This window comes from Podarcis gaigeae, assembly GCF_964106915.1.
Source record: "Podarcis gaigeae genome assembly, chromosome: 13".
NCBI classification, from domain to species: domain Eukaryota; kingdom Metazoa; phylum Chordata; class Lepidosauria; order Squamata; family Lacertidae; genus Podarcis; species Podarcis gaigeae.
In genome coordinates, this window is record NC_139689.1 from 37189115 (window position 1) to 37215157 (window position 26043).

At 48.4% G+C, this 26043-nt stretch overlaps 1 protein-coding gene across 1 annotated transcript in view; it reads left to right on the forward strand.

Moving 5' to 3' along the window:
* Window positions 1–11332: 11332 nt before the first annotated feature.
* LOC310830061 (G protein-activated inward rectifier potassium channel 1-like) overlaps window positions 11333–26043 on the forward strand; it is a 30652-nt gene continuing 15941 nt past the window's right edge. The window contains exon 1 of the mRNA XM_083709543.1: window positions 11333–13585. Coding sequence (XP_083565669.1) covers window positions 12935–13585 — 651 coding nt within the window. The 5' untranslated portion in view covers window positions 11333–12934. The remainder of the gene's footprint in view (window positions 13586–26043) is intronic.

Below are 26043 nucleotides of genomic sequence, written 5' to 3' on the forward strand. Positions count from 1 at the left end.
CTTAGCTCCTCCACTGCAGAGGAGTACTGGGAGGGGGCAGTTTGCAGAGGAGAATGGGAAGAGGCATCTTCAACCCTTCCCTTGCTTGTCACTTTCTTCCTGCAGTGTCCCATCCCCACCCAGCCAGTGTCCTAGACCCACACTTGTGATGTGCCATTAAGTTCCATACTGCCACTACACAAACCTATAAGTTCATTGCAACCATGGGCATATGCATTTAAATCATATTTGAAGGCCACTCAAGAATCATGGGAACTATAGTTTTCCTCCTCACAGAACTACAATTCCCAACACCCCGTACAAACTACAGTACCCAGGATTCACTGGGGGAAGCCACATTAAATGAACGTTGCTTTAAATGTATGGTGCCGCTGTGCCTTGAGAACCACTGCTCTTCACAGTGTGATTTAACTGTGAGCATTAATGGTGATACCTGCCAGGAATGACGCCCCCTCTGAGCAGTGGCAGAGGAGCCAGCTGGGTCAGGAAGACCAGTGGCGTAAGCCGCAGGGGTGCTGAGTCCAGACACAAGGCTGACATAGAGTTGGAGCCACTCAACTCCCTGAGACCTCCAAACTGGGATCCCTGAAGGCAGGTCCCATTGAAGCCAGATTCTGCAGAGAACTTGGTTCCCTTTGCACCAAGCGCATGACATCTGGCCAAGGACATTTCGGAAGACCCATAGTTCAGCAATGGAGCACCTGCTTTGCATCCAGAAGGTTCCAGATTCAATCTCCGGCATCACCAGGTCAGGCTAGCAGAGAACCCTGCCTAAAATCCTGGGAAGCCCCCTCCAGCCAGTGTAGACAATACTTAGCTAGATGGATCAATGCGCTGACTTTGTATAAGGCTGCTTACTATGTTTCACATTTCCTGGTACCAGAACAGGCAATTGATTGTACCAGGCAGGAGATGACTGAGAGAAGGTGCAGTTTTAGGCTTCACAGGAGAGGCTGGCCCCTTTAAGACTTCCCACTTTTCAGAAAGGGAGAGAACCCTGGTAAGGGGTAGCCTGGCTTTGGAGCAGCTTTTGAAAACGAAAACAAAAAAGCACCAAACTTGTGGAAGCAAAAGTCTGATTAGAGTTACTGGTGATCCCGCAAGGAGCTGTCCGTGGTGCTGCAACACCCAGAGTGGGAAGAGAACAGAGCAGCCCGAAAGGAGTGATTCGCCAGAACCCTGGACAGGAACATTCCACCCAGACACAGATTTCTTTGTAGGCCCCATTCGTAAATACAGTGGTACCTTGGGTTACAGACGCTTCAGGTTAGAGACTCCGCTAACCCAGAAATAGTACCTCGGGTTAAGAACTTTGCTTCAGGATGAGAACAGAAATCGTGCTCCAGCGGCGCAGCAGCAGGAGGAGGCCCCATTAGCTAAAGTGGTATCTCAGGTTAAGAACAGTTTCAGGTTAAGAACGGACCTCCAGAATGAATTAAGTTCTTAACCCAAGGTACCACAGTACTACTGCCCTGGCTATTCTCACGTATGGTAATACAGTGGTACCTCTAGTTACAAACTTAATTCGTTCCAGACGTCCGTTCTTAACCTGAAATGGTTCTTAACCTGAGGCGTGCTTTCGCTAACGGGGCCTCTTGCTGCCGCTGCGCCACCGACACACAATTTTCGTTCTCATCCTGGGGCAAAGTTCTCAACTCAAGGTAACTCTTCCAGGTTAGCAGAGTTTGTAACGTGAAGTGTTTGTAACCTGAGGCGTTTGTAACTCGAGGTACCACTGTAGTGCCTTCCATAGGGCTGCCCTTGGAAACCATCCAGAAACTTCAAATAGGCACAGCATGCCATTGCCTCCTTCTGAACAGGGCTAAGCTGGCAAGGATGTATTGCGCCAGTGCTGAAACGTCTGTGTCGGTTACCAGTTGGTTTCCAAAGTTCTGGTTTGGGAGTATAAGGCCCCAACGTGTCCTGGGTCCTGCCTATCTCAAGAAATGCCTTCTGCTAGAAAAGCCCTCTTGCATTGACTAACAATGCTCTGCTCCAGGCCCCGTTGTTCTGGGAACTGCTGCAATGATCTCTGATCTACAGTAGGGGCTTCTTGGTTGTGGCTCCACAGCTGCAGAATTACACTCTCCTGAGGGGTGCATCTCTGTTCTTGGTTTGGATCCTGAGACAAATGAAAAGCTTGTTTTTATTTCACCAGACATTTGGCATATAATTGGGCGTATGTATTTTGCTTTATATGTATGTAGAATGTTTTTATATGTAACGAATTATTATTTGCTCTATTTTGCATAAGCTCCATAGCAATTTGCATTAACATGTGAAACTGAAATGTGGTCAAAACCTAACTGTGCGTTGTTGTTTCTTACTTGAGATGATGTCAGGGACTGGACTGAGGGGTACGAGACCGAGGAGGAATGGTGGAGACCGCCCCCCCCCCCCGAACTTCCCAGAGAAGAGGAAGACAGTATTGAATTACAGCAGTGGTTTGAGGAAGGTCATAGCTCAGAGACAGGTGAACAGAAGATTTTGGAGGTGTTGGGAGAAGAGAAGGGGAAGACAAAGACAGAGCAGTCAGCTGACACGTTATCACTGGAGAGCATTTCTGAATCCCCCTTCCCCCAGAACCCAGCGTGCATTGAAAGTAAGGGGAAGTGCTGTTGCTAGGAAGGGAGGGGAAAGGAGCTCAGTTGGAACAATGCCGGGAAGGCAGTGTACAGAGGCCTCTTGCTGTGAATATTGAATAAAGACGGTAAGAGCTTCCTTGGCTGTCTGCCGTGAGAGCGGGGAGGATCAGAATTCACTGAAACCTGACAGATGATGTCTTCCCTGATTGGAGGAGGAAAAAGTGTGTCCAGCCAATGGGGACTGCAGAAACAGCGTGCCCAGCCAATGGGTCTCCTGAACCAGAAGCCTTGTTGGGTTCAGTACCACTACAGAATGAAGGATGGAAGAGGCTGCCTTTCTAAAGAACCCAGGAGCTTCTGTTTAAATGGAGGAAGAGCAGGATTTTCTTGCTCTGGTGAGCAGGCCTAAAACCAGTGGCTTTAGGGAAGCAGGTTTTGGCAACGCATCAGGAGAAACCTCCTTGGGTGAAGAGCTGTTAAACTCGTTCAGTGGGTTCCCCAAAAAACCTTTGGCAATTTTGAAATGGTCCCCTTGCAGATGAGGGTGGGGATTGCTGGACTAAGATGGTTCCTTAATCCCCTCCAACTCCATTCTGCTAACCTCTTGAGATCAGAGGTGATCATTGTTCTCCATTTGTCTTCCACTCCTTTTCCCAGTACCCCTGCTTTTCTCCCCCCCCCCCATTGTCATGGTTCTTATTTAGATGGACAACACGCTCACCAGGAAGGAGGGGAAACATTTCTTTTTATTCGTCAGCTCGGTGCTTGACAAATGACAATTCCAAGATAAAGGGAGAAGAGCCCTGCCAAATCCCAGCCGCGAGGTTCCCTTGCCGCATGTTAATAGCTGGTTCCTGAACCAAAGCCTCGCTTCTCTGTCTGGGGTTCGCTTACACAAAATAAAAAGGATGCTGGCTTGGTTGTCATCCTGATGCTTAACTTGCATGCCAGAGATAACAGCCAAGCGACTGATGGCAGGAAAGGAGGCAGAACAGTTCTGGAGCCAAGCGGAGGATTAAAAAGCTGGATTTCCCCCACTGGGAAAGACAGCCATGTGGGTGCAGCTTAGAGAGGGAAGGCTGATCCCAGAAGGATGGGGAATCGCCCCAGCTCAGCGGTCTACTTGCAGCCTTGCACTTTGGGCTCGCTGCTTCTCTCCAAACACAAAACGGATCGAAAGCAGCCAAATTGTGCCAAAGCCTGTGCATATGAGACACATCACCAGAGCCAGCTTCGGTGTGTAAAGAGGACCAGCTGGTCCTGCCTTCTGACGGTGGCAAACAAGAGGCGGCAAACGGCAAGGAAAGGTGGCAGACAGCAATAGCGCTTTGGTGAAGGGATGGTCCATTGCTCAGTATCTTTGTGCCCAAGAGCAGTAAAGGTAAAGGGACCCCTGACCATTAGGTCCAGTCGTGACCGACTCTGGGGTAGCGGTGCTCATCTCGCTTTACTGGCCGAGGGAGCCGGCGTACAGCTTCCGGGTCATGTGGCCAGCATGACTAAGCCACTTCTGGCGAACCAGAGCAGCGCACGGAAACACCATTTACCTTCCCGCCAGAGTGGTACCTATTTATCTACTTGCACTTTGACGTGCTCTCGAACTGCTAGGTTGGCTGGAGCAGGGACCGAGCAACAGGAGCTCACCCCGTCGCGGGGATTCAAACCGCTGACCTTCCGATCGGCAAGTCCTAGGCTCTGTGGTTTAACCCACAGTGCCACCCGCGTCCCTGCCCAAGAGCAAGCCAGCAGTAAATCACACTGCTCAAAGTTGGAGTTAACTCTTTATGAGCAAAACCACAATCAACTGAGTGTCAGGCCTAACGAGGACAGCACCTCCTCTCCAGTAGGTCTTACCCCATGCATCAGTTGCCAAGACTGAAATCCTCCCAGCCATCGAAGTCCCCTCCTCTCCAGGCCTTTTCCCCAGTAACCGGAGACTGTGCCTGCAAGCAGTCAACCTCTCCGCCACCCTTTTCATGCTTCTTTTTCTTCTGGGGGACAACGCAGGGAAGGGAGATTTCAATGGTGGCTTCTGGTCCCTTGCTGGGGGCTACCATTTTACTTTCCCACAATGCCTCAGTGGAACGCCAGGAACCAGCATTTTCTGATTTTATAGTTTAAAGCAACTATTATTTGCATTGCACTGTGTTTCTTGTCCACTGCTTAGAGAAGATTGTAATTTATCAGTATCTAAATTGTCTAAATAATAAATACCGTATTTTTCCGTGTATAAGATGACCCCTATTTTTTAAAACCCAAAATTAAGAAATTAAGTTGATTAGCTTTTTTGGGGGGTGGGGGAGGTCACTTCTGCCAATCGCTCACCCGCCTGCCTGCCACTGCCAATTGCTTGCCACAGCCACTGCCGATCGCACACCTCGCCACAGCCACCAATTGTCTGCCCGCTCACTGCCACCAACATCCCACCGCCCACTTGCCACAGCTGCCAATCGCCTGCCCAATTGCTGCAACCACAGCCAATCGCCAGAGGCCTTGCCGCAGCCACCAATCAACTGCCCAATCGCCACTACCAATCTCCTGCTTGCTGCTGCCATTAATCACACGTCGTCCCCCCCACTGCATTCACTATCTGTGTATAAGATGACCCCCAATTTTTGCCTAATTTTTTTAAGCAAAAAGCATCGTCTTATACACGGAAAAATGTGGTAACTATTATGCTCTGCTTCCCACCACATTTCCTGGGTCAATCCTTGCCGCTGGTTTTAACCTTCAAAGCCCTATGTGGCTTGGAGGCTGCAAAGCTATCAAGAAAGAGAAGCAAGAATAGATGGTTTTTTAAAGCCTGTTTTAAAAAAAACAGATCAAAGAGGCCAATCAAACTGCAGTAGTTTAATTTCATAGAGGTGGAGGCACTGCTGAAAAGCCACTCTTCTTCTCATGCCCACAAGCCTAATCGACCTTACGGGTGAGAATAAGAGGGACTTCAAAGCTGTTCTCAACACACAGGCTAAGTGCTGTTTCACTTATATTGCCTCTCTGTTTATATCCTGTTTGGCTTTCTTCATTATTATCCATGTCTTTTAAACATTTATTACCCTTACAATCAAATTACACCAAGTTCGAAAATCAACAACAGGGACACAATACACAGAAAACAAGTAAACCGGGGGGGAGGGGAACCTCTCCAATGAAGAATAGATTATGGACAAAGATTGTCTTGAGATTTACCATTCCAAAACACTGCAAATAAGAGCCATCTTTCAAGAAACCTGCTTGTCTGCCGTATGGGTCTTCTAGAATAATAGGTTAATTTTGATTGTGCAATGGGACGCGGGTGGCACTGTCATCTAAACCACTGAGCCTCTTGGGTTTGCCAATCAGAAGGCCGGCCGTTTGGATCCCCGCAACAGGGTGAGCTCCTGTTGCTCTGTCCCAGCTCCTGCGAACCTAGCACTTCGAAAACACACCAGTGCAAGTAGATAAATAGGTACCACTGTGGTGGGAAGGTAAACGGCATTTCCGTGAGCTCTGGTTTCCGTCACGGTGTTCTGTTGCACCAGAAGCGATTTTAGTCCTGCTGGCCACATGACCCGGAAAGCTGTCTGTGGACAAACGCCGGCTCCCTCAGTCTGAAAGCGAGATGAGCGCTGCAACCCCATAGTCGCCTTTGACTGGACTTAACCATCCAGGGGTCTTTTACCTTTTACCTGTGACTGGCAGAGTAAATGAATGAATAAACAGCAGTCGGAAAGACGACAGTACAGCTCACTCTTCCTTGCTCGTTTTTAAGGATAATTACTGGTTTACCTGACACAGGTGTTTTTAAGAGGGGTGCTCATGCTCCTTTGAGCTGTGAGCTCCCTAATATCCACAAGTGCCAGGGTCACTTTAAACAGCATGGTTCCCTGCACCACAATTATGGGATAATATGTTTGCTATTGTGCAATGCGGGTTATCCTGCATATAGATGCCCATAGGAAATTATCTTGTGTGAAAGTGGTCCAAAACCTCAAGCAAATCCAGCAACACCAGGAACTGGGAAACATGAAGAACTAACAGTGCAATAGCCTAACCAAGCCTACTCAGAAGTAAGTCCTACAGAATTCAAGAAGGGCCAGGACTGCGGCCCAAGTTCTAACCAATCATGTCCTCAAACAATAAGCATTGGTATTTGTGGGAATTTAAAGCATTCCAGCTTTTAGATTACCAATATATACAAAATCAGTTTTTACAGTTGATGTCAGCATATTTCATTCTCCCGTTGCTGGATGTGTGGTTGTTACATCCCATGCCTGTGTTTACATTCCATGCCTGGAAAGGATGAGAACAGAAGCCAGTTCTATCTCTTCTGCTGTACAGTGGTACCTCAGGTTACATACGCTTCAGGTTACATACGCTTCAGGTTACAGACTCCGCTAACCCAGAAATAGTACCTCGGGTTAAGAACTTTGCTTCAGGATGAGAACAGAAATCGTGCTCCAGCGGCGCAGCAGCAGCAGGAGGCCCCGTTAGCTAAAGTGGTGCTTCAGGTTAAGAACAGTTTCTGGTTAAGAACGGACCTCCGGAATGAATTAAGTACTTAACCCGAGGTACCACTGTATTGTACTTTTGTACTTTCTCTCTCTCTCTCAGAGAAGATGTGAGAGGATGCCATGATTGCTTTGTCCTGTTGTTGTTTAGTCGTTTAGTCGTGTCCGACTCTTCGTGACCCCATGGACCAGAGCACGCCAGGCACTCCTGTCTTCCACTGCCTCCCACAGTTTGTTCAGCATTTGATTTCTGCCATTTATAATTTCAGGACATGATGTTCAGCTCTATACGATGTGCTCTCGGTTTATTTCTTTCCAATTCTCATCATCAGAGAATTGATCTAGGCTAGGAAGCCTTAATTTCCCTTCTTCCTTCCTCTTTAAGCAGGTACATTGGCATCCCGCTGAATTGCATTGAACAATGACTCACAATTTAAACCATGTTCCTTTCCAACACAGAGAAAGTCAAGTCTTAATTTAATGGGTCCACCCCTCCAATCAAGTAAATTAATAAAAATACTTAACTATTTAATGTGTCAACATGAATAGAAGTTATTAATATTGCAGTTGTTATATAAGGGATTATTATTATGACTGGAATGTAATTGAAATTAATAAGATTTTGGAACGCAGAAATAAAGAAAACTGTCAAACCATCAATTCTAGCACACGGGTGGGCACTTTATCTAAATTATATAATTCGGTATTTGAACGATTGGTATTAATAATTGTATTATAAATTGGTATTGTTATAAAGAGGCTTTTATTGGATTATAACTGAAAACTAGTAAAGATTATTATAAAATATATATACAGTGGCACCTTGGTTCTCAAACTTAATCTGTTCCGGAAGTCCGTTCCAAAACCAAAGCATTCCAAAACCAAGGCACGCTTTCTCATAGAAAGTAATGCAAAACGGATTAATCCGTTCCAGACTTTAAGAAACAACCCCTAAAACAGCAATTTAACATGAAATTTACTATCTAACGAGACCATTGATCTATCAAATGAAAGCAATAATCAATAAAAGAAATGAGACAGTATTGTAGATAATAAAAATTAAAAGTATTTTTGTTCCTGATGATAGTCATTGTTTGGATGGGGGGCTTTTATCCATTTCCGCAATCACACAATCAATCAATCAATCAGTAATTCAACTGTGTTCCGAAATGTTTGAAAACCAAGACACGGCTTCTGATTTGTGCAGGCACCCCAGAAACAATAGCTGACAGCCGCATTGGACATTCGGCTTCCGAAAAACATTCAAAAACTAGAACACGTACTTCCGGGTTTTTGGCGTTTGAGAACCAAGGCGTTTGGGAACCAAGGTGTTTGAGTACCAAGGCGTTTGAGAACCAAGGTACCACTGTACTTAACTGAGGTTCTGCCCCCTCTAACATAAAGGCTGCCCAAACCAACATAATTCCTGGGAAGCTTGAGGCCCCTCGCTTTTGCTTCCCTCGATTTCGATCCAGAAAACTCTGGTGCAAATCAGGGCGAGATGCTCAAAGGGGCAGATAAGAACAGGTGTTGACAGGAAGCAAAAAACCGCTCCCCGCGAGCTAAAATGGAAAGGTGGCAGAGGGCAGATGAAGAGCGGAGGCAGGAACGAGCTTTGCAGCCTTGTCACCTGTATCCAAGCTGTTCTTCTGATTAGGAAATAGACAGATGTTGGCGCCAAGTAATTGAACGCGCGGAAGAACACAAAGGATAACCGTAGGTGGAAACCACAGTGCAACTCGGCTCTAATGAGATGTGCATCTCCTTTGTCTAACTTCGGCCCCACACTTCTGGCTCCAGAAAGTGCTCTGGTTTGAATTGAGCACTCCACAAAAAGAGACGTGAGTCCCGAAATGGCAAGGCACTTTTTGGAGACAGCAGAAAGCCTCCGGTTCTCAGCATGTTCGGTTCCTTACAATTCTTCTGATCCTTTGCCGTTACGGCGTTTCCCTCTAGAGAGGAACCAGCTTGATTTGCAAAGAAATTAGATTGAAAACAGTCGCTGGGAATCCTAGCCGATACCACACTCCAGGGACCTCTCTGGCTGGCAATCAGGAACAGTATTTTTGGGGAGGTGAGTGTGGGGTTTAATGGGGGGGAGTATTGAATATTAATTAAGACCTGATTTTACAGTTTTAGGCTGAAGAGAAAGTAGGGGCTGTGTTTCCTGGCCTCCCAACATATGGCGAGAGAAATAACGAAAGTCACAGCAAAAGACAGTGTCAGAATAATAGCTTGATTCTGAGCAAGGTTATTTAATGGGCTTGGTGGCTGTAAGCTCTCTTTCGACCCCAAAAGTGCGTGTGCGTGTGTGTGGCTTGCACACTTATGTCACGGAGGCATGAAAATAGGACAGTATGCCCAGACAGCCACAGCAGGGTGCACCTATTATTCAGGTAGCCATAACATTGATGAGCCACTCTTCTGTTTACAATGCTCAAAGCAATTTACATCCACTGAATCACAGCGAATGAGGGGAAGCAGAGCAGGTACCTAACATTTGTCTCCCACAGTAATTCGTGCTACCGGTTCCCTCTCCTACCTCCTTGATAAAGTCCAGACTTTTCCATTTTGACGTATTGCGTGTGTTGGGGGGAACAACCACCAGCTACCAGGAAAATGTGGGGCCACCAACTTGCAGAATCAGACAGAATCAGACAGAAAAAAGATGCTTAACCCCTCCCCTCCCCTCCCCTGCTGATTCTCCCATGCAAAGGCTTAACCCCTCCCACCCACGCCAATCCTCCGCCCTGCAAATGCCCTTTGGATTTCTTCCTTCAAGACGGGTTCCTAAACTGGCTGGAGACTGGGAATGACATTGGGAGGTGTATTTGCAAAAGAGAACTGGAGAGCCTGGGTGCTAACCACACCTGCTCGCCTGTGAGTTCTCCCCAGCAAATGGCCTTTCCATGTTCAGCTTATCTGTGCGAGTTTGGGAACATGGATTTGCAGAGATAGAATAGGCCCTTATGGTACAAGGCCAGGTTATGCCTGCATCGCATGCAACACCTAAACTCACTCTTATGAGCCAAAATGGAAGAGCTACAGAATCCAGTGCATTTATTTGTTAAAACAGAACAGTGCAGCAAAGATACTAACAATTAACTTATAAAAATAGCACTCTGGAGTCATCTCTAAGAGCTGGGAAAGGGAGGTGTAAACTTGCAATAAATACTGTAATGGACTTGCACCATTTCCCTGCCCCCCCCAGTAAAATTTCATAAAGATCAGCTGGTTAATGCTCTATGCTGGCATGCTTTAAAGTAAGCAAGTGAGCTCTCAATATGATAAATTATTCCGCCCGCCCCCCGTCTTTATAGAAAAATGTACCAGAGTTCAAAGCCTCTTTGAAAACCCTGCTTTCATGTGTTTGATTTACAAAAGAAAGCACTTCTTCACCAGTGTTAACTTGTGGAATTCATTGCGTCGGGATTTGACGACAGCCAGCAGCTTAAGAGTGGTTTTCAAAGGGGATTCGAGGAACTGACGGAAGAGAAGTCTATTCCCCAGCCACTTCCGGGCATGCTGGCTAAATAGAACCTGCATGTTCAGAAGCAGTATGCTGGAAAATACAAGTGGCTGGGGAACAAATCGTGAGAGAGAGAGCTGCCTATGTTTCCCCATGTTTGTGGGCTTCCAGAACACCTCTGGGAACAAAATGCCAGGTTTCCTTGTGTATTATTTTTTTAGATTACTGTATATCCAGCCCTGAGTCTTCCAACTCAAGGTGACGCACATTCCTAATGGTAAGAGCAGTTTGACAGTGGAACTGCCTGCCACGGGAGGTGGGAGATTCTCCTTTGCTGTTTTAAGCAAGATGGGTGTCTGTAAAGGGCCAGTTGTAACTACTATCCTACATGCAGACCCTGCATTGAGCAAAGGGGCGGACGAGGAGACCTGCAAAGTCCCGTTCCAGCTCTACATACCTGTACATGAGACTCCCAGCCAGGTGGCCCTTGCTCCCGTTACGAAGCAGACCCTGACTCGCTTTGCTTCAACAAAGCGGTTATCCCGGATGCCCTCGGGCAAGAGCCCTTCCACTCGATCCAGAATCCCTTAGCGGTGCTTAGCGATGAGGGAAGTCACTCTGTTCATGCTCAGAGGCCTGGACCTCTTTATCCTCCGGCACGACCCCCACCTCCCATATATCTTTCCTTCTTTTGGGGAAAGCCCTTTTGGGGGGGATCTGGAGGAAATGGGAGGAGCCGCGGGTCCCGCCCCCTCTCACCTCACCAGCCCAGGCGTCAGTCTCCGCTGCTCTGCGTCTGCGGGGAGGCGAGAGAGACCTCAATCCGAATTAATTCCTTCCAACTCCTCTCGACCCCTTTCTTACGCGGGACTTGAGCCACTCCCCGCTGCAAGCGCCCGCCTCCCGCGCTTAGCCGGCGGCTCCTTGCAGCGGTAGCTGCCAGCACCGTCCGCAGAGGCTCCTTTCTCCAGCTCGGGGGGCGCGGGGAGCCGCCGCAAAGACCGGGACGCGGGCAGACGCGAGAGATGCTAGTTGCGCGCAGGAGCCTCGGGGAGAGGCGCGCAGAGGACTGTTGTAGTGGTTCCGGCGGCCGCCAGGCGGCGTCGCGGCGACACCCTCTCCGCCAGCTCCGCTTTCCTGCACGTTTAGCAAAAAGCTGGGACTTCTCTGAGCAGCCGCCTCCGAGCTGCTAGCCCGCCTGCTCGCCCTCGCCGCAGCAGCAACAGCAGCCCAGTTTCTGGATGCGCTGGAGAATTAAGGACCTCCGCAGAGGTTTAAGTTTCCTGATCCCAGCGCGCTGGGGGAAGGAGCTTGGAGAGGAGAAAGGGAAAAGGTGGGGGTGGCAGAGAGAGAGAGAGAGAGAGAGAGAGAGAGAGAGAGAGAGAGAGAGGACTCTGCAAAGCCTCTTCTCCTTCTTCCCTTTTCTCCATCCCTCCGGATCGCCGCTGCCCAGGCAGCTCAAGCCCGCGGGATCCAAGGCGGCAGCCCGCTGCGCTCGCCCAGCCGCCCCTGCAAAAGAAGACGCCGCTCCCAACGCGTCGGGGAGGCTCCGTCCTTTGCCAAGAGAGTGGCGAGTTCCCTCCGAGGTAGGTGGCGGGACGACGGGGCAGGTTCCCGGAGCGGGGCGCAGGCCCCCGGGGGCAGGGACCCGCTTCCAGGGGGGCGGGGCTGCTTTTCCCGGTTAAAACAAAAGGATCCAGCCAGGGATCCCTCGAGGGCAGCCCGTGTGGACCGCACATCCCAACCCAAGGCAGTGAAGCCACGTGTGCGTGTGGTCAGTTCTCATCATCCCCCAAGAGAGACGCGGAGGACCCTCGCCAGCAGCGGCAGAAAGGTCCGCAGAAGTCGGAATCGCTTCCTGCGGGCAGAATCGGTGCCCATCCAAACCCCCGGGGTGACCATCAGTAGTGCCCTGCCAGCCCGGACCTTGGTGCCGCCACCCGCAGCCAGCAAGGAAACACACACACACACACACCCAGCGTGCAAACGGACCACCCAAACTCAGCCAGCATCCTGGCATCAGTCATGACCAGCATACAAAAGTGACCACCTAAGCAGCCAACCCAACTCGGGCTCTCTTGTCTGGCCATCGAGGTCCAGCTTCTGCTACCCAGCACGGCGTACAGGTCCAGAACCAGCTCAAGGGAAGTGGGTTCCCTGCCAACACCAGCCCAGAGATCTGCCAACCTCGCCTGCCACGGCGCTCAGCCCACACCATGCACTGAGCAAGCTGGCTCCCAGCAAACCGAGAAGATAATCCAGAATTGAAAACACAAGTCTAAGTCCTGGGTGTGCAGCGGAGACGGCTGTCTAGTCCGATTTTTGCTCTTTGGCGCAGGCAAGGAGGACGTGCCAAGCCTACAGGGCAAGCTCTCCTCACCACCACCAGAATGTCAGTGGTGCGCAGGAAGTTCGGCGACGAATACCAGGCTGTGGTGGGCACGTCGGCGAGGCGGAAGCGCCAGCGCTTTGTGGACAAGAACGGCCGCTGCAACGTCCAGCACGGGAACCTGGGCAGCGAGAACAGCCGCTACCTGACGGACCTCTTTACCACCTTAGTGGACCTCAAGTGGCGATGGAACCTGCTCATCTTCCTGTTGACCTACACAGTGGCCTGGCTGGTCATGGCCTCCATGTGGTGGGGGATCGCCTACTTGCGAGGAGACCTGGACATGCACCACGGGCACAGCCCCGGCCACAACCCCTGTGTGGCCAACGTCTACAACTTCCCCTCAGCCTTCCTCTTCTTCATCGAGACGGAGGCCACCATCGGCTACGGGCACCGCTATATCACCGAGCGCTGCCCTGAGGGCATCGTGCTCTTCCTCTTCCAGTCGCTTCTGGGCTCCGTGGTGGACGCCTTTCTCATTGGCTGCATGTTCATCAAGATGTCCCAACCCAAGAAAAGGGCCGAGACCCTCATGTTCAGCCGTGCCGCCGTCATCTCCAAGCGAGACGGGAAGCTGTGCCTCATGTTCCGTGTGGGGAACCTGCGCAACAGCCACATGGTCTCGGCCCAGATCCGCTGCAAACTTATCAAGGTGAGTTGTTTCCTCGATGGGATCCCAGCTTCACAGGGAAGAGGGTGGGGTGGCACTCACGTCCCAGGAAGCTAGAGAGCTGGATTTCAATGTGGGAGAGGCCTAGATTCAAATCTCGCCTCTGGGCTCCTGGGCCCAAGCCTTCTGGGCTTGTAGAAGCCCCTCGGTCTCAGTTCCGTCATCTGTGAAATGGGAACGTTAAGAATTGTGTGATGAGCTTACTGTGAGCACAATAAAAAGGCCTTTGAGGATGAAAGTTGCCTTGTTCAGCACTGAACAGAGAGGGGGGGAGTGGTTCCAAGGAGGGAGAGCGGGTAGGATTGGGAGTTTGTGGCAAAGGATCCAAAGAGAATGCCAAAATGGCTGATCCCATGTCATGTGCTAGAGATTTGGCACAATTCTTTTCAGATTAAGGAGACATTTTCTTCCCAATGTCTCAACAAATGAAACTGACTTATAAAAATGTTACATGGGGAAAAAATATATACGAGAGAGAGACATTGCACACACTTTTGTAACTCAAGAAAATCTTTAATAAACCAAAAACAAAACCTGAAGGTTTGGAGTAAGCCCCCTTGTGTTCAGTGGGATTTTCCTCCCAGGTAGGCAAGCCTAGGGTCAGATTACAAACAGTTTCTTAAATTCAGTATCTTCACACTTCCTCTCTTCCCCCCATCCCTTAAAAACAATAATCAATCTTGTGTAAGGAAGTGGGTGTGAGTGGCAAATCAAACAAGAGAAGATAAGCAATTTGGAATTTTGGAAGCATGTTTGCATTAGAGGCCCAGACAACTTTGCACCCGTGGGCATATCAATTTTGTTAGCAAATAAACAAATAAAAGAAAAAACGAGGAGGATTTGCTGGTGAATTCCCCTCCCCCTCCGCAATTGGATTTGTGCATGGCTCCATCTGAGGGAGGGCTCAGCCCAGGAGCCTATTTTCAATGCCCATCCTGAAACATGAGATATCAAGCCAAATGCAAAAGTGTATTGTAAGCCTATGCAGATGACCATAGCTTTCTACTTAGCTGGGATAGCTCAGTCTGTAGAGCATGAGACTCTGAATCTCAGGGCTGTGGGTTTGAGCCCCAGGTTGGGCAAAGGGGGGCTCAAACCCACAAAAAAGGGGGTTGGACTAGATGACCCTCGTGGTCCCTTCCAACTCTGCAATTCTCTGATTCTACCAAGCCACCTTGGCCAGCACCTGCACCTGCCTTGTGCACTGCTGAGTAAATGGCCAACCACTGACCTCACCATCCATCACACGGTTGGAGAAAATAAGTTGATTCCAGATGCCATCAAGGACCATCTGTTTATGCAGGAAAGATCACCACTTTGTACCCAGCGAAACCATGATGCAATGGTCAAGACAGCAGCAAGCCCAGAGGTGGAGGGAATCATATGAAAAGCAGATGTGTTGGTCCATTAAAAAAAACTGAGCTGAAACTGCTTTGGGGAGGGGAATTGCCAGTGAAGTCCTTTCTCAGGATTCCAAGCTGGCGGGAAAAGGTCACTGTTGCTTTGCAGCGAAGGCTCAGGAGAACGATGGTTCTTTCATATGGGTCAGGTTGAGAGCCTGGCAAAGGACCAGCAAACACCAGGGCTGAATGCTGGAGAGGAGGCTAAGAGGTCTCATAGCAGAGTGTTTGGAAAGCAGAGAGAGAGAGAGCAGAAAGGGGTGTCGAGGAAGATAAGGCAAGGCAAGCGACAGAAACACAGGGAGGAGGTTGGGAAGTGAGATCCTGTGTAGCTCGGTTCCTCCCCGCCATGCGATGCATAACAAACACAGAAGCTAAAGCTGCGATAGTCAATAGCACGGGCAGAAATCGAGATAAATGCAGGAAATTAGCAAGTGAAGCCTTGGCATTCACTCCCAGAGACCAGCCAGAAGAAAATGATAGGTGGTGGCTGTCTCCATTTTGCCCTGGTTGTAAGCTACCAGAGGGCATGTGCCTAGCCTCTGTATCAGAGACAGTGGGCAGGGTTTGATGGAGATTAGATATAGATAGATGATAGATGATAGATAGATAGATAGATAGATAGATAGATAGATGATATAGATGATAGATAGATAGATAGATAGATAGATAGATAGATGATAGAGATAGATAGATAGATAGATAGATAGATAGATAGATAGATAGATATAGAGATAGATAGATAGATAGATAGATAGATAGATAGATAGATAGATAGATAGATAGATAGATAGAGATAGATAGATAGATAGATAGATAGATAGATAGATAGATAGAGATAGATAGATAGATAGATAGATAGATAGATAGATCATAGATAGATGATATAGATAGATAGATAGATAGATAGATAGATAGATAGATAGATAGATAGATGATAGAGTGCTTTTTTCTTTAAAAAATGCTTAGGGGTACTCTCATTTTCCCACTCATATTGAAATACAGTGGTAGCTCGGGTTAAGAACTTCATTCGTTCCGGAGGTCTGTTCTTAACCTAAAACTGTTCTTAACCTGAAGCACCACTTTAGCTAATGGGGCCTCCCACTACCCCGCAATTTCTGTTCTCATCCTGAGGTAAAGTTCTTAACCCGAGGTACTATTTCTGGGTTCCCAGAGTCTGTAACCTGAAGCATCTGTAACCTGAAGCGTCTGTAACCCGAGGTACCACTGTACTGCCCCTCAATGAGGCCAAACTCAGATTCACAAAATGTTTAGGAGTATGCGTACCTCTGCGTACCCCCAGGGAAAAAAAGCACTGGATAGATAGATAGATAGATAGATAGATAGATAGATAATAGATAGATAGATAGATAGATAGATAGATAGATAGATAGATAGATAGATAGATAGATAGAGATAGATAGATAGATAGATAGATAGATAGATATAGATAGATAGATAGATAGATAGATAGATAGATAGATAGATAGATAGATAGATGATAGATAGATGATAGATAGATAGATAGATAGATAGATAGATAGATAGATAGATATAGATGATAGATAGATTAAGGTTACCAGAAATCCCTGTTTCCCAGGGACAGTCCTCTGACAAAATCCACTGAAGTTGAAAAGTGTCCCCGGATTCATTGGAAAAAATCTGGTAACCTTAAGACAGACAGACAGACAGACAGACAGACAGACAGATAGATTTCACCCTGAATAAGAATTCATATGTTCTTACATTTCGTCTCTCTTCCAACTTCTAGAAAACAAAAGGGTGGTCCTTTTCAAGAACCACTTTAAGCAGTGTACAATATATTATTTCAATGTAGGCAAATGCTTCCATGCAAAAATAAACTAGGTATTGTACTGCATGTCTGTTACTGTTATTGCCTTGTTTTGCCTTGTTACTGTAATCCAAACATTCACTCTTCCTAAATCTACACCGTATCACTGAAAATCAAAACCTGTCAGGGATAGGATCTCCTTTCAGAAGACAATGAAACAGATGCCGTTTTAAACAAAAGCATCGGTAAAAACTCCGGCTTCTCTCAATTTAACATAATTTGCTGCCTTCTTAGCAGCTCTAATATCCCAAATTCTCAACAACCTAGTTTCCACCTCGGGGATTTTAACATCTTTCCAGAGAGTCTTGTCAATCATATTTTAGCTGCAACCAGGAAATATTGAATAATGCCTTGAAAGTCCCTCCTTTACATAATCTTGAAAAACTCCCCCAACAACAAGGCCTCTGAAGTACCTAGGAGATTATAACCTATCACGAAATGAATAATCCATAAGATTTCTGCATGGATATCTCCACCACATATGGAAAACTATCTTCCCTTTTCTTCCACAATGTTTTTGTCAATATTCTCTTCTCAATCTTATAACCTTCTTTAATTTCTTGGGGGGGGGGTGTATAGTGCCACTTAGAAATCTGGCTAGTAAGATTTGTCCGGTGACAAATAAACAAAATTCCAGACTATTATTGCAAATATAATGCCAGGCATTCTTATTAACACAAACCAAGTTCGTTTCCTTGTCATTCTATACAGCAGGCATAGGCAAACTCGGCCCTCCAGATTTTTTGGGACTACAATGCCCATCATCCCTGACCATTGGTCCTGTTAGCTAGGGATGGTGGGAGTTGTAGTCCCAAAACATCTGGAGGGCCGAGTTTGCCTATGCCTGCTATACAGCTTTTTAGGATTTGTATCACACATGCTTACAGTATTTGATGTTTTTTTCAACACGTTTCTTAATAAGCTGTTGTTGACCTCCTTAAAATCACTGTTGCATATTTTCTCAGAAAGCTGCCCAAGGTGGCTGGGACAACCCAGTCAGATGGGTGGAGCATTATTATTATTATTATTATTATTATTATTATTATTATTATTATTATTATTATTGAATAAAGGTAAAGGGACCCCTGACCATTAGGTCCAGTCGTGTCTGACTCTGGGGTTGTGGTGGTCATCTTGCTTTATTGGCCGAGGGAGCAGGTATACATGACTAAGCTGCTTCTGGTGAACCAGAGCAGCACACGGAAACACCATTTACCTTCCCAACAGAGCGGTACCTATTTATCTACTTGCGCTGGCGTGCTTTCGAACTGCTAGGTTGGCAGGAGCTGAGACACAGCAACGCGAGCTCACCCCGTTGTGGGGATTCGAACCGCCAACCTTCTGATCGGCAAGCCCTAGGCTCTGTGGTTTAACCCACAACGCCACCCGCGTCCCTATTATTGAATAGGACAGCCCTATTTTCATTGAAGAAACGTTGGAGGGTATGCTAACTGCAATTGCCAAGCACTGTAACGTACTAGGCAAGCCCAGATCTGCCTTACTTATGGCTTCACCAGCAAGAACCCAGCTACTCTTCTACAATGCCGATCCGGCCGTGCAAAATCCCAAACTAGCTCTGGGGTTCGTTCTTGCACCGGTGGCTGGCATTTAGGGGAAATCTGCAGCTAGCCAGCCCTTGTTCCTCTTGGCAAGAGCTCTGCCTGCTGCTGGAGCCGCAGCCGCAGGAGTAGGAAGTGCTTCAAGCTGTCGCCCCACATTCCTCTGCTGTCTTCGCAAGTTCCTGCATCCGCGGAACAAGCCGTTCTCTGACATGGCCCAAGTCCAAAACCCAGGCACTTTGACTATCAAAGGCAGTCGCTGCTGGACCGCTGAGCGATGGGAGACTTTCGACAGATCATAGCACCAGAAGGGCACGTGGGGGTCATCCTGGCAGCCAGCACTTAAAAGCTGGCACCTTGGCACTTCTGCCAGCCTTGATTCTGAAGGTCATATAAGGAGCAGCATCCATTACTTTCTAAAGAGCTACTGCTGCTGCTGTCTTGTCACAACACTTGAGCCCCCTGGAAAATGTCTGCTTTGATTTCATTTTAAAAAGTCAAGTCTCTAGTCCCCACAGTATAACAGAACTTGTGCCTTCGTATAAAATAAAAATAAAAATTATTATTTATACCCCGCCCATCTGGCCGACTTTCCCCAGCCACTCTGGTGTTAAAAACAATACAGCATTAAATATTAAAAGCTTCCCTAAACAGGGCTGCCTTCAGATGTCTTCTAAAAGTCAGATAGTTGTTTATTTCTTTGACATCTAGTGGGAGGGTGTTCCACAGGGCAGGCACCACTACCAAGAAGGCCCTCTGGTTCCCTGTAACCTCACTTCTTGTGGTGAGGGAACCGCCAGAAGGCCCTCGGAGCTGGACCTCAATGTCTGGGCTGAACAATGGGAGTGGAGATGCTCCTTCAGGTATACAGGACCGAGGCCGTTTAGGGCTTTAAAGGTCAGCACCAACACTTTGAGCTGTACTCAGAGCCAATGCATATCTCTCAGGACCGGTGTTATGTGGTCCCGGTGGCTACCCCCATTCACCAGTCTAGCTGCCGCATTCTGGAATAATTGCAGTTTCTGGGTCACCTTCAAAGGTAGCCCCATATAGAGTGCATTGCAGTAGGCCAAGCGGGAGATAACTAGAGCATGCACCACTCTGGTGAGACAGTCTGTGGGCAGGTAGGGTCTCAGCCTGCATACCAGATGGAGCTGGTAGACAGCCGCCCTGGACACAGAATTGACCTGCACCTCCATGGACAGCTGTGAGTCCAAAATGACTCCCAGGCTGTACACCTGGTCTCGGAAGAGTTTCAGGAGGACTCTGAAAGCCCTGGGACTTAATATAAATGGGGCTCAGCCTCAGGGTTTGCTAAGGCTTAGTTGTGGGTTATGTGAAGAGTGTTTCTGAGCACTTGCATGTTGCCATTCTGCCACCTCTTTATGTTACCATAGCTAGCCCCCACACATCTGGGATGATCAAGCAAGCAGGGTTTAATTTCTATTAATAGTTTCTTAAAACAGAGGCACTGGAACCCATTCAGGATACAACCTCTGCCTTCAAACCACTGTCTCTAATTCTGAACATGTGATACTGCCATTGAGGGGTGATTTTATTTTGCGCATGCTCAGAGGAAGAATGGGAAAAGTGGATATTCCCCCACACCCTTCCTTATTCCTAATCCGAGACCTAGTGATCACCCAATGAAATAAATGGACGTCGAGTTCAGGACATAACCCTAGGAAGCACTTCAGGGCTGGCCAAACTGGTGGGAATTTGCTGCTGCAAAAGGTGGTTTGGATGACACAAAAAGAGATTCAATGCATTCATGGAGGCTGCACGCCTACCAGCAGTTGGAGTTAGCCACAGTTCAGTGGAAACAACAGCTCCAGAAGCTGTCTACCTTTGAAGCTACCTGCTGATGGAGAGCAAGGCAGGAGAGGTTTGTGTGGGAAACATGAGGACAGGGTTCCAAGCCCCAAGCTGGTAGTAAAGTGATGTGATTTAGACTCTGGTGCTGGTGTCCTTTCCAGATTATTAATATTATTCCAAGCATTTATTGCTATTCATTATTATTATTTAAGATGGTAATGCATAGTGCTTCTGCAAGCCAGACAGACCCTCTTCCACAGGGCTTTCTCCTTCCAAGTCTTCTCAGCATCACAGCCAACTTCTAAAGGCCTTATTCGGCCCCCCTCAGTAAAATATTTGAGGGGGGCTGGGACCCCCCAAAGGTGATGGACATTCATTGCCATTAAAATGGTGTCTGTGTGCCGAATCATGTGATTATGTGGGGCGGGGCTTACCTCCCCCCCCCATTATTTTATTCAAGTTGGCACCCCTACTTCCATGGCTATAGCCAGGATTTATGGGGGGGGGCAAGACACTCACCTGTCACCATCCTCTGTCTCTTGTCTCGCAAATTCATGGGCGTAGCCAGGATTTTTCTTAGAGGGTGGCAGCCAAAGTTGTCGAGCTTTTTCTAGATCACCCCCTAAAGTAGTTGTTGAACTTTTGGGGGAAATCACAGGTAGAAAATACCCCCACTACGGTAAGCAAGCTTTCATAAGGGGGAGGAGGGCAGAACCTCAATAAATTGAGTACTTTCAATGCTTTTCAATAATTTTTGTGCTTGGGAGGGCCCCCTTGGCCCATGAGTAGTTTTGGACTGAAATGTCTCAACAGTTGTTTTATCTTCCTTTTGTGCTCATGAAAACTATCCTTCTACAATTTCTACTTTTAGTTTTAAGTATTTTTATTGACTTGATTGATTGATTGATTGATTGATTGATTGATTGATTTATACGCCCATGCCTACTTCTCAGTGGTGTCCTGGCCTATTCTGCGCCCCTCCTGGCCAGCTTCCAACAACCCCGACGGGTCCTTCTAGCCTCGACGTGCCCAACTCAGCTCCGCGCGAGAGCGGCGCGCCATCGGGCTCCCTCCTTCCCGGGCCACGTGTGGCTGAGCGCAGGCGGCGGCGCCTCTCCGCTTTTCCCGCACCTGATTAGAGAAGCAGCTCCGTCCGCCGACTAAGCGAGCCCGGCCGGGAGATAAGGCTTATCGCGCTGTCCGCCTTCGGGCTTCTCGCCATCCCCATCTCCGATAAGGAAGGCTGGCTGGTCCACGTGCGCCTGCTTCCTCCGGAGCGAAGCGGGGAGAAGCGGAGACCTTGGCGCGTTAGGAAGCAACCCCGCCAGAACGCCGCCGCGCGCAAAAGGAGTCTGGCGCGTAAAAACGCGCGCCGACATTGCGCGCGCCGCGGGGATCTCCGCGCAACGTGCCGCGCCGAGAGCAGAGAACAGTGGGGGAGAGGGGTTTCTAGAGAAAGGGCAGCTCTAGGGTTTGAGTCCTTTGCAAGCTTCTGGGGCTGGAGGCGGGCAATTGGGGTGGGGGCGGGGAGAGAGAAATGAAAAAAGCACCCAATTTTCAAAATTAAAACGAGACCCATGTAGGGGTGCCGACTTGAATAAAATATTGGGAGGGGGGAGGGTAAATCGATCATAACACACACATCATTTGAATGGTAATGCTCATCAACTTTGGGGGTGCCCTCAAGTATTTTATTGGGGGGGGGCAAAGGGACTTCGGCCCCTAGGAGTTGGCTCCTATGGTTGCAGCCAACTAAATTATACTCTTTCAGCAGATCCAATTGACTTAATGGACCTAAGTAAGTCATGCCTCTTAATCGCAGTGGGTCTGCTCTGAGTATGACTAAATGGATACCACTGTTAATATCAGCATGGACGGTACTGTTTCTTGACAAAAGAAGGATTGGCACTCATGCCCAAATCACTAATGTGGAAATTATTGAATCAGTGTCACTAGAGAGTATGCCCTGCCTGCTGCAGACCCTCCAAGTGGAATGCTCTCCCCAGGGAAGTTTGCCTGGCGCCTTCATTATACACCTTTAGGCACCAGGCAAAAACGTTCCTTTTTAACCAGGCCTTTGGCTGATCAGATTTACAGTATATCCTATGCCCTTTTAAAATGCTTTTTTTTTGTGGGGAGAGGGGTATTGGGTTTCTGTTTTTATTTTTATTAGGTATTTTGTGGTTTTATATCTTGATTTTATTCTGTGAACCACCCTGAGACCCCCGGGTATAGGACGGTACAGTGGTACCTCGGGTTAAGTACTTAATTCGTTCCAGAGGTCTGTTCTTAACCTGAAACTGTTCTTAACCTGAAGCACCACTTTAGCTAATGGGGCTTCCTGCTGCTGCTGCGCCACCAGAGCACAATTTCTGTTCTCATCCTGAAGCAAAGTTCTTAAACTGAAGCGCTATTTCTGGGTTAGCGGAGTCTGTAACATGAAGCGTATGTAACATGAAGCGTATGTAACCTGAGGTACCACTGTATATAAATTCAAACAACAACAACAACCTAATTTTCATCAGAGGAATGTTGGAGGGTATGTGACCAGGGCCGTCTTGTGCATATCCGGCGCCGTGGTGCAAAGCTCCCTCTGGCACACACACACACACACACACACACACACCATTCCCCAGAGATTTTTAGGGAGGATGGCACTGCCAGCGGGGCTGGAGGAGGTGGGCATTGGCTGGAGGGGGGCTCCTTCAGCGGGAAAGAGGCTGGACGCGCCAACTCCCAGCTCAGCTGGCCACTTCATGCCACAGTGGCCATGGCAGACAGAAGCTCTGGGCACGGAGCTGCTTCAGTATGGCATGATGGAAGTGGGCGAGAATGGCAAACTGATGCCGGGAGGCGCCGCCTCCAGCCTCCACCTCTTCCCTGGCGCCCTCCAGAACTTGGCACCCTGGCACCCCGTGCCACTAGCCTCTATGGGTAAGACGCCCCTGTGTGTGACCCTCTCTCAGATCCTTCCCTTTTGAAAACCTAGATCACTGAAATCGTATTTAATTACGGGAAATAATCAGAAGCTCTGGCAACAACACCTCAGCCAGCGTGAAGTTTCACCTCCTCCTAGAGGTGTTAAGGCCTTGTCTCACTTGCTTGTCAGAACACACAGGCAGGCAGACACACACACACAGTCTCCCTTGTCTACTGGCTGGGTCTGACGGGGCATTGTAGTCCAAAACATCCAGCGGGCACCAGCTTTCTGAAGTCTTCTTCATACCACCTTCTCACTCCTTTTGTTCTCCTCAGGCCATGCCTTACTCATTGCTCTGTTCCTCAGGGTCAGACTGCCCGTGATGCTGAGTCATGAAGAGTTTTCTTCTCTTCAATGTTTCCAATTCCCCCCCTTTTACAAAAGGCACTTCTTGGAGTCTGCAGTTTCCCACAGAAGATTTGAAGAGAAAGGTTGGGCCCCTTTACCCCTCAGGTTCCCCAGCCGCACCATGCTGAAAATGGCCTCTGCTAACCTGATTTTCCTCCTACAGGCGAACAGATGCAGGTATCTCTGCAGCTGAATTTTGTTAACATGGGGAAGGAAATATTAGGCTTACTCACCCACTGTGAGCCTCAAAGCATTTCCTGAACTATCCTAGCATTGCCTTATCCATGCCTAGGCTGCCCTCTGCTTCTCCTCCACGGGACTTGTTTCACCAAAATATTACAACTTCTTAACACCCCTCATTTGGGGAATTTGAAAGCTGGAAAAATTCAACGCTCCCTAATCTAGCCAGGCTGGTGAGAGGGATGTTTTCTGGAGAGAGTCTCAAGGGCCAGACTGAGCTCTGCCCTGCCCTGAGCTTCCTCATTCCTGTGCTAAAAAGCTTTATAAAAAAAATAACTATTATTTATACCCCGCCCACCTGGCTGGACTTTCCCAGCCACTCTGGGCGGCTTCCAACAAAATTTTAAAATACAAGTAATGCATCAAACATTAAAAGCTTCCCTAAACAGGGCTGCCTTCAGATGTCTTCTAAAAATCTGATAGTTGTTGTTCTCTTTGACATCTGGTGGGAGGGTGTTCCATAGGGCGGGCGCCACTAATGAGAAGGCCCTCTGCCTGGTTCCCTGTAACTTGGCTTCTCACAGTGAGGGAACCGCCAGAAGGCGCTGGACCTCAGTGTCTGGGTAGAACAATTGGGGTGGAGACGCTCCTTCAGATATACTGGCCATTTAGGACTTTAAAGGTCAGCACCAACACTTTGAATTGTGCTCAGAAACATACTGGAAGCCAATGTAGGTCTTTCAAGACTGGTGTTATGTGGTCTCGGCGGCCGCTCCCAGTCACCAGTCTAGCTGCCGCATTCTGGATTAGTTGTAGTTTCCAGGTAACCTTCAAAGGTAGCCCCACATAGAGCGCATTGCAGTAGTCCAAGCGGGAGATAACCAGAGCATGCACCACTCTAGTGAGACAGTCCGCAGGCAGGTAGGGTCTCAGCCTGCATAAACATCCTCTGATTATTCACATTGCTCAGAAAGGGGGCTTCCTTCCTTCCTTCCTTCCTTCCTTCCTTCCTGCTCTCTCTCTCTCTCTCTTTCTTTTTTCGGCGTTGCATTATTTAGACCCGATCCTATAAAGCCATTCACACAAAATGACTTTTAATAATTTCCTTTCCTCCATTTCCAGTTCTCATTTCGCAGGGTCAGGCCAATGTCCCACCTAGTCCAGCATCCTTTTCTCACAGTGACCCACCAGATGGCTGTAGGAAACCCACAAGCAAGAGCCCTCTCTCCCTCCTGCAGTTTCAGAAGCACTGCTGCCAGAGAGCATGGCCATCACGGCCAGTAGGCCTTCTGCAGCTTGAACGTCTCTGCTCCTGTCTATCGTCAGTCTCAAATGAACCATGCTTTGTGGGAGCCTTTCGAAAAGCCCTTTGACCTCCGTTCTCGCCTGCTCTCATCATCCACTGGGAAACCGGTTCCCTCAGTGGGGCGGGGTGTGCATGCGCAATGTGGGTCAGGAATAATAATATTAAAGGAGCCTTGGCCATTTGGGCACAGAACATCACATTGGGTTAGCAGGCGAATTGCACTGTGGTTTTGAGCAGGATCGAGGATTGACATGTTGGTTCATAAAGATGACAGTGAGCAAATCAGGGGACACATGTCTGGCTAATTCAGGTTGGCAAGGCATGCTGGTGCTTCTACGGCAAAGGGAAGGAGAATGGAGAGGCGTTTGGGGAGCAGATTGCAGTGTTTGGGTGCATCCAGAACAGACGTTTTAAGGTCCACAAGATGCTTTTCCGTTTACAGTCATACCTCGGGTTACAGACGCTTCGGGTTGTGCGATTTCGGGTTGTGCACCGTGCTGAACCCGGAAGTACCAGAACAGGTTACTTCTGGGTTTGGCCACTTGTGCATGCACAGAAGCACTAAATCTCGCTTTGCGCATGCGCAGAAGCGCCGAATCATGACCCACGTGTGCGCAGACCGCACGAATCACGTTCACAACCTGAGTGTCCACTGTATTTGATCAAATGTCTTGCAAGCGGGGGGCGGAGGGCGGTTTCCATCCCAAACTCACCAGAACTCACCAGAACTCGGTTCCGGCACCTCTCAGGTGGGCACCATTATAAGAGAGCAAGGGAGGCGTTCAGGGGGAAGTTCCAGCACCCTGCGAAACAGCACCGCTTGCAAGGAATCTCGTATATCACAGCTGCCGTTCTGCACATTCATTTTCATTTGATTTCCCTCTTCCCCTTTTAAGATGATTCAGCCCATATCTGCTGTCAACACCTTGCTAATTCCTCATCCCTCCGCTAATTACCAGAAATGCACCAGACAGCCGCAATGTCTGCCTTTCCCCCCCAG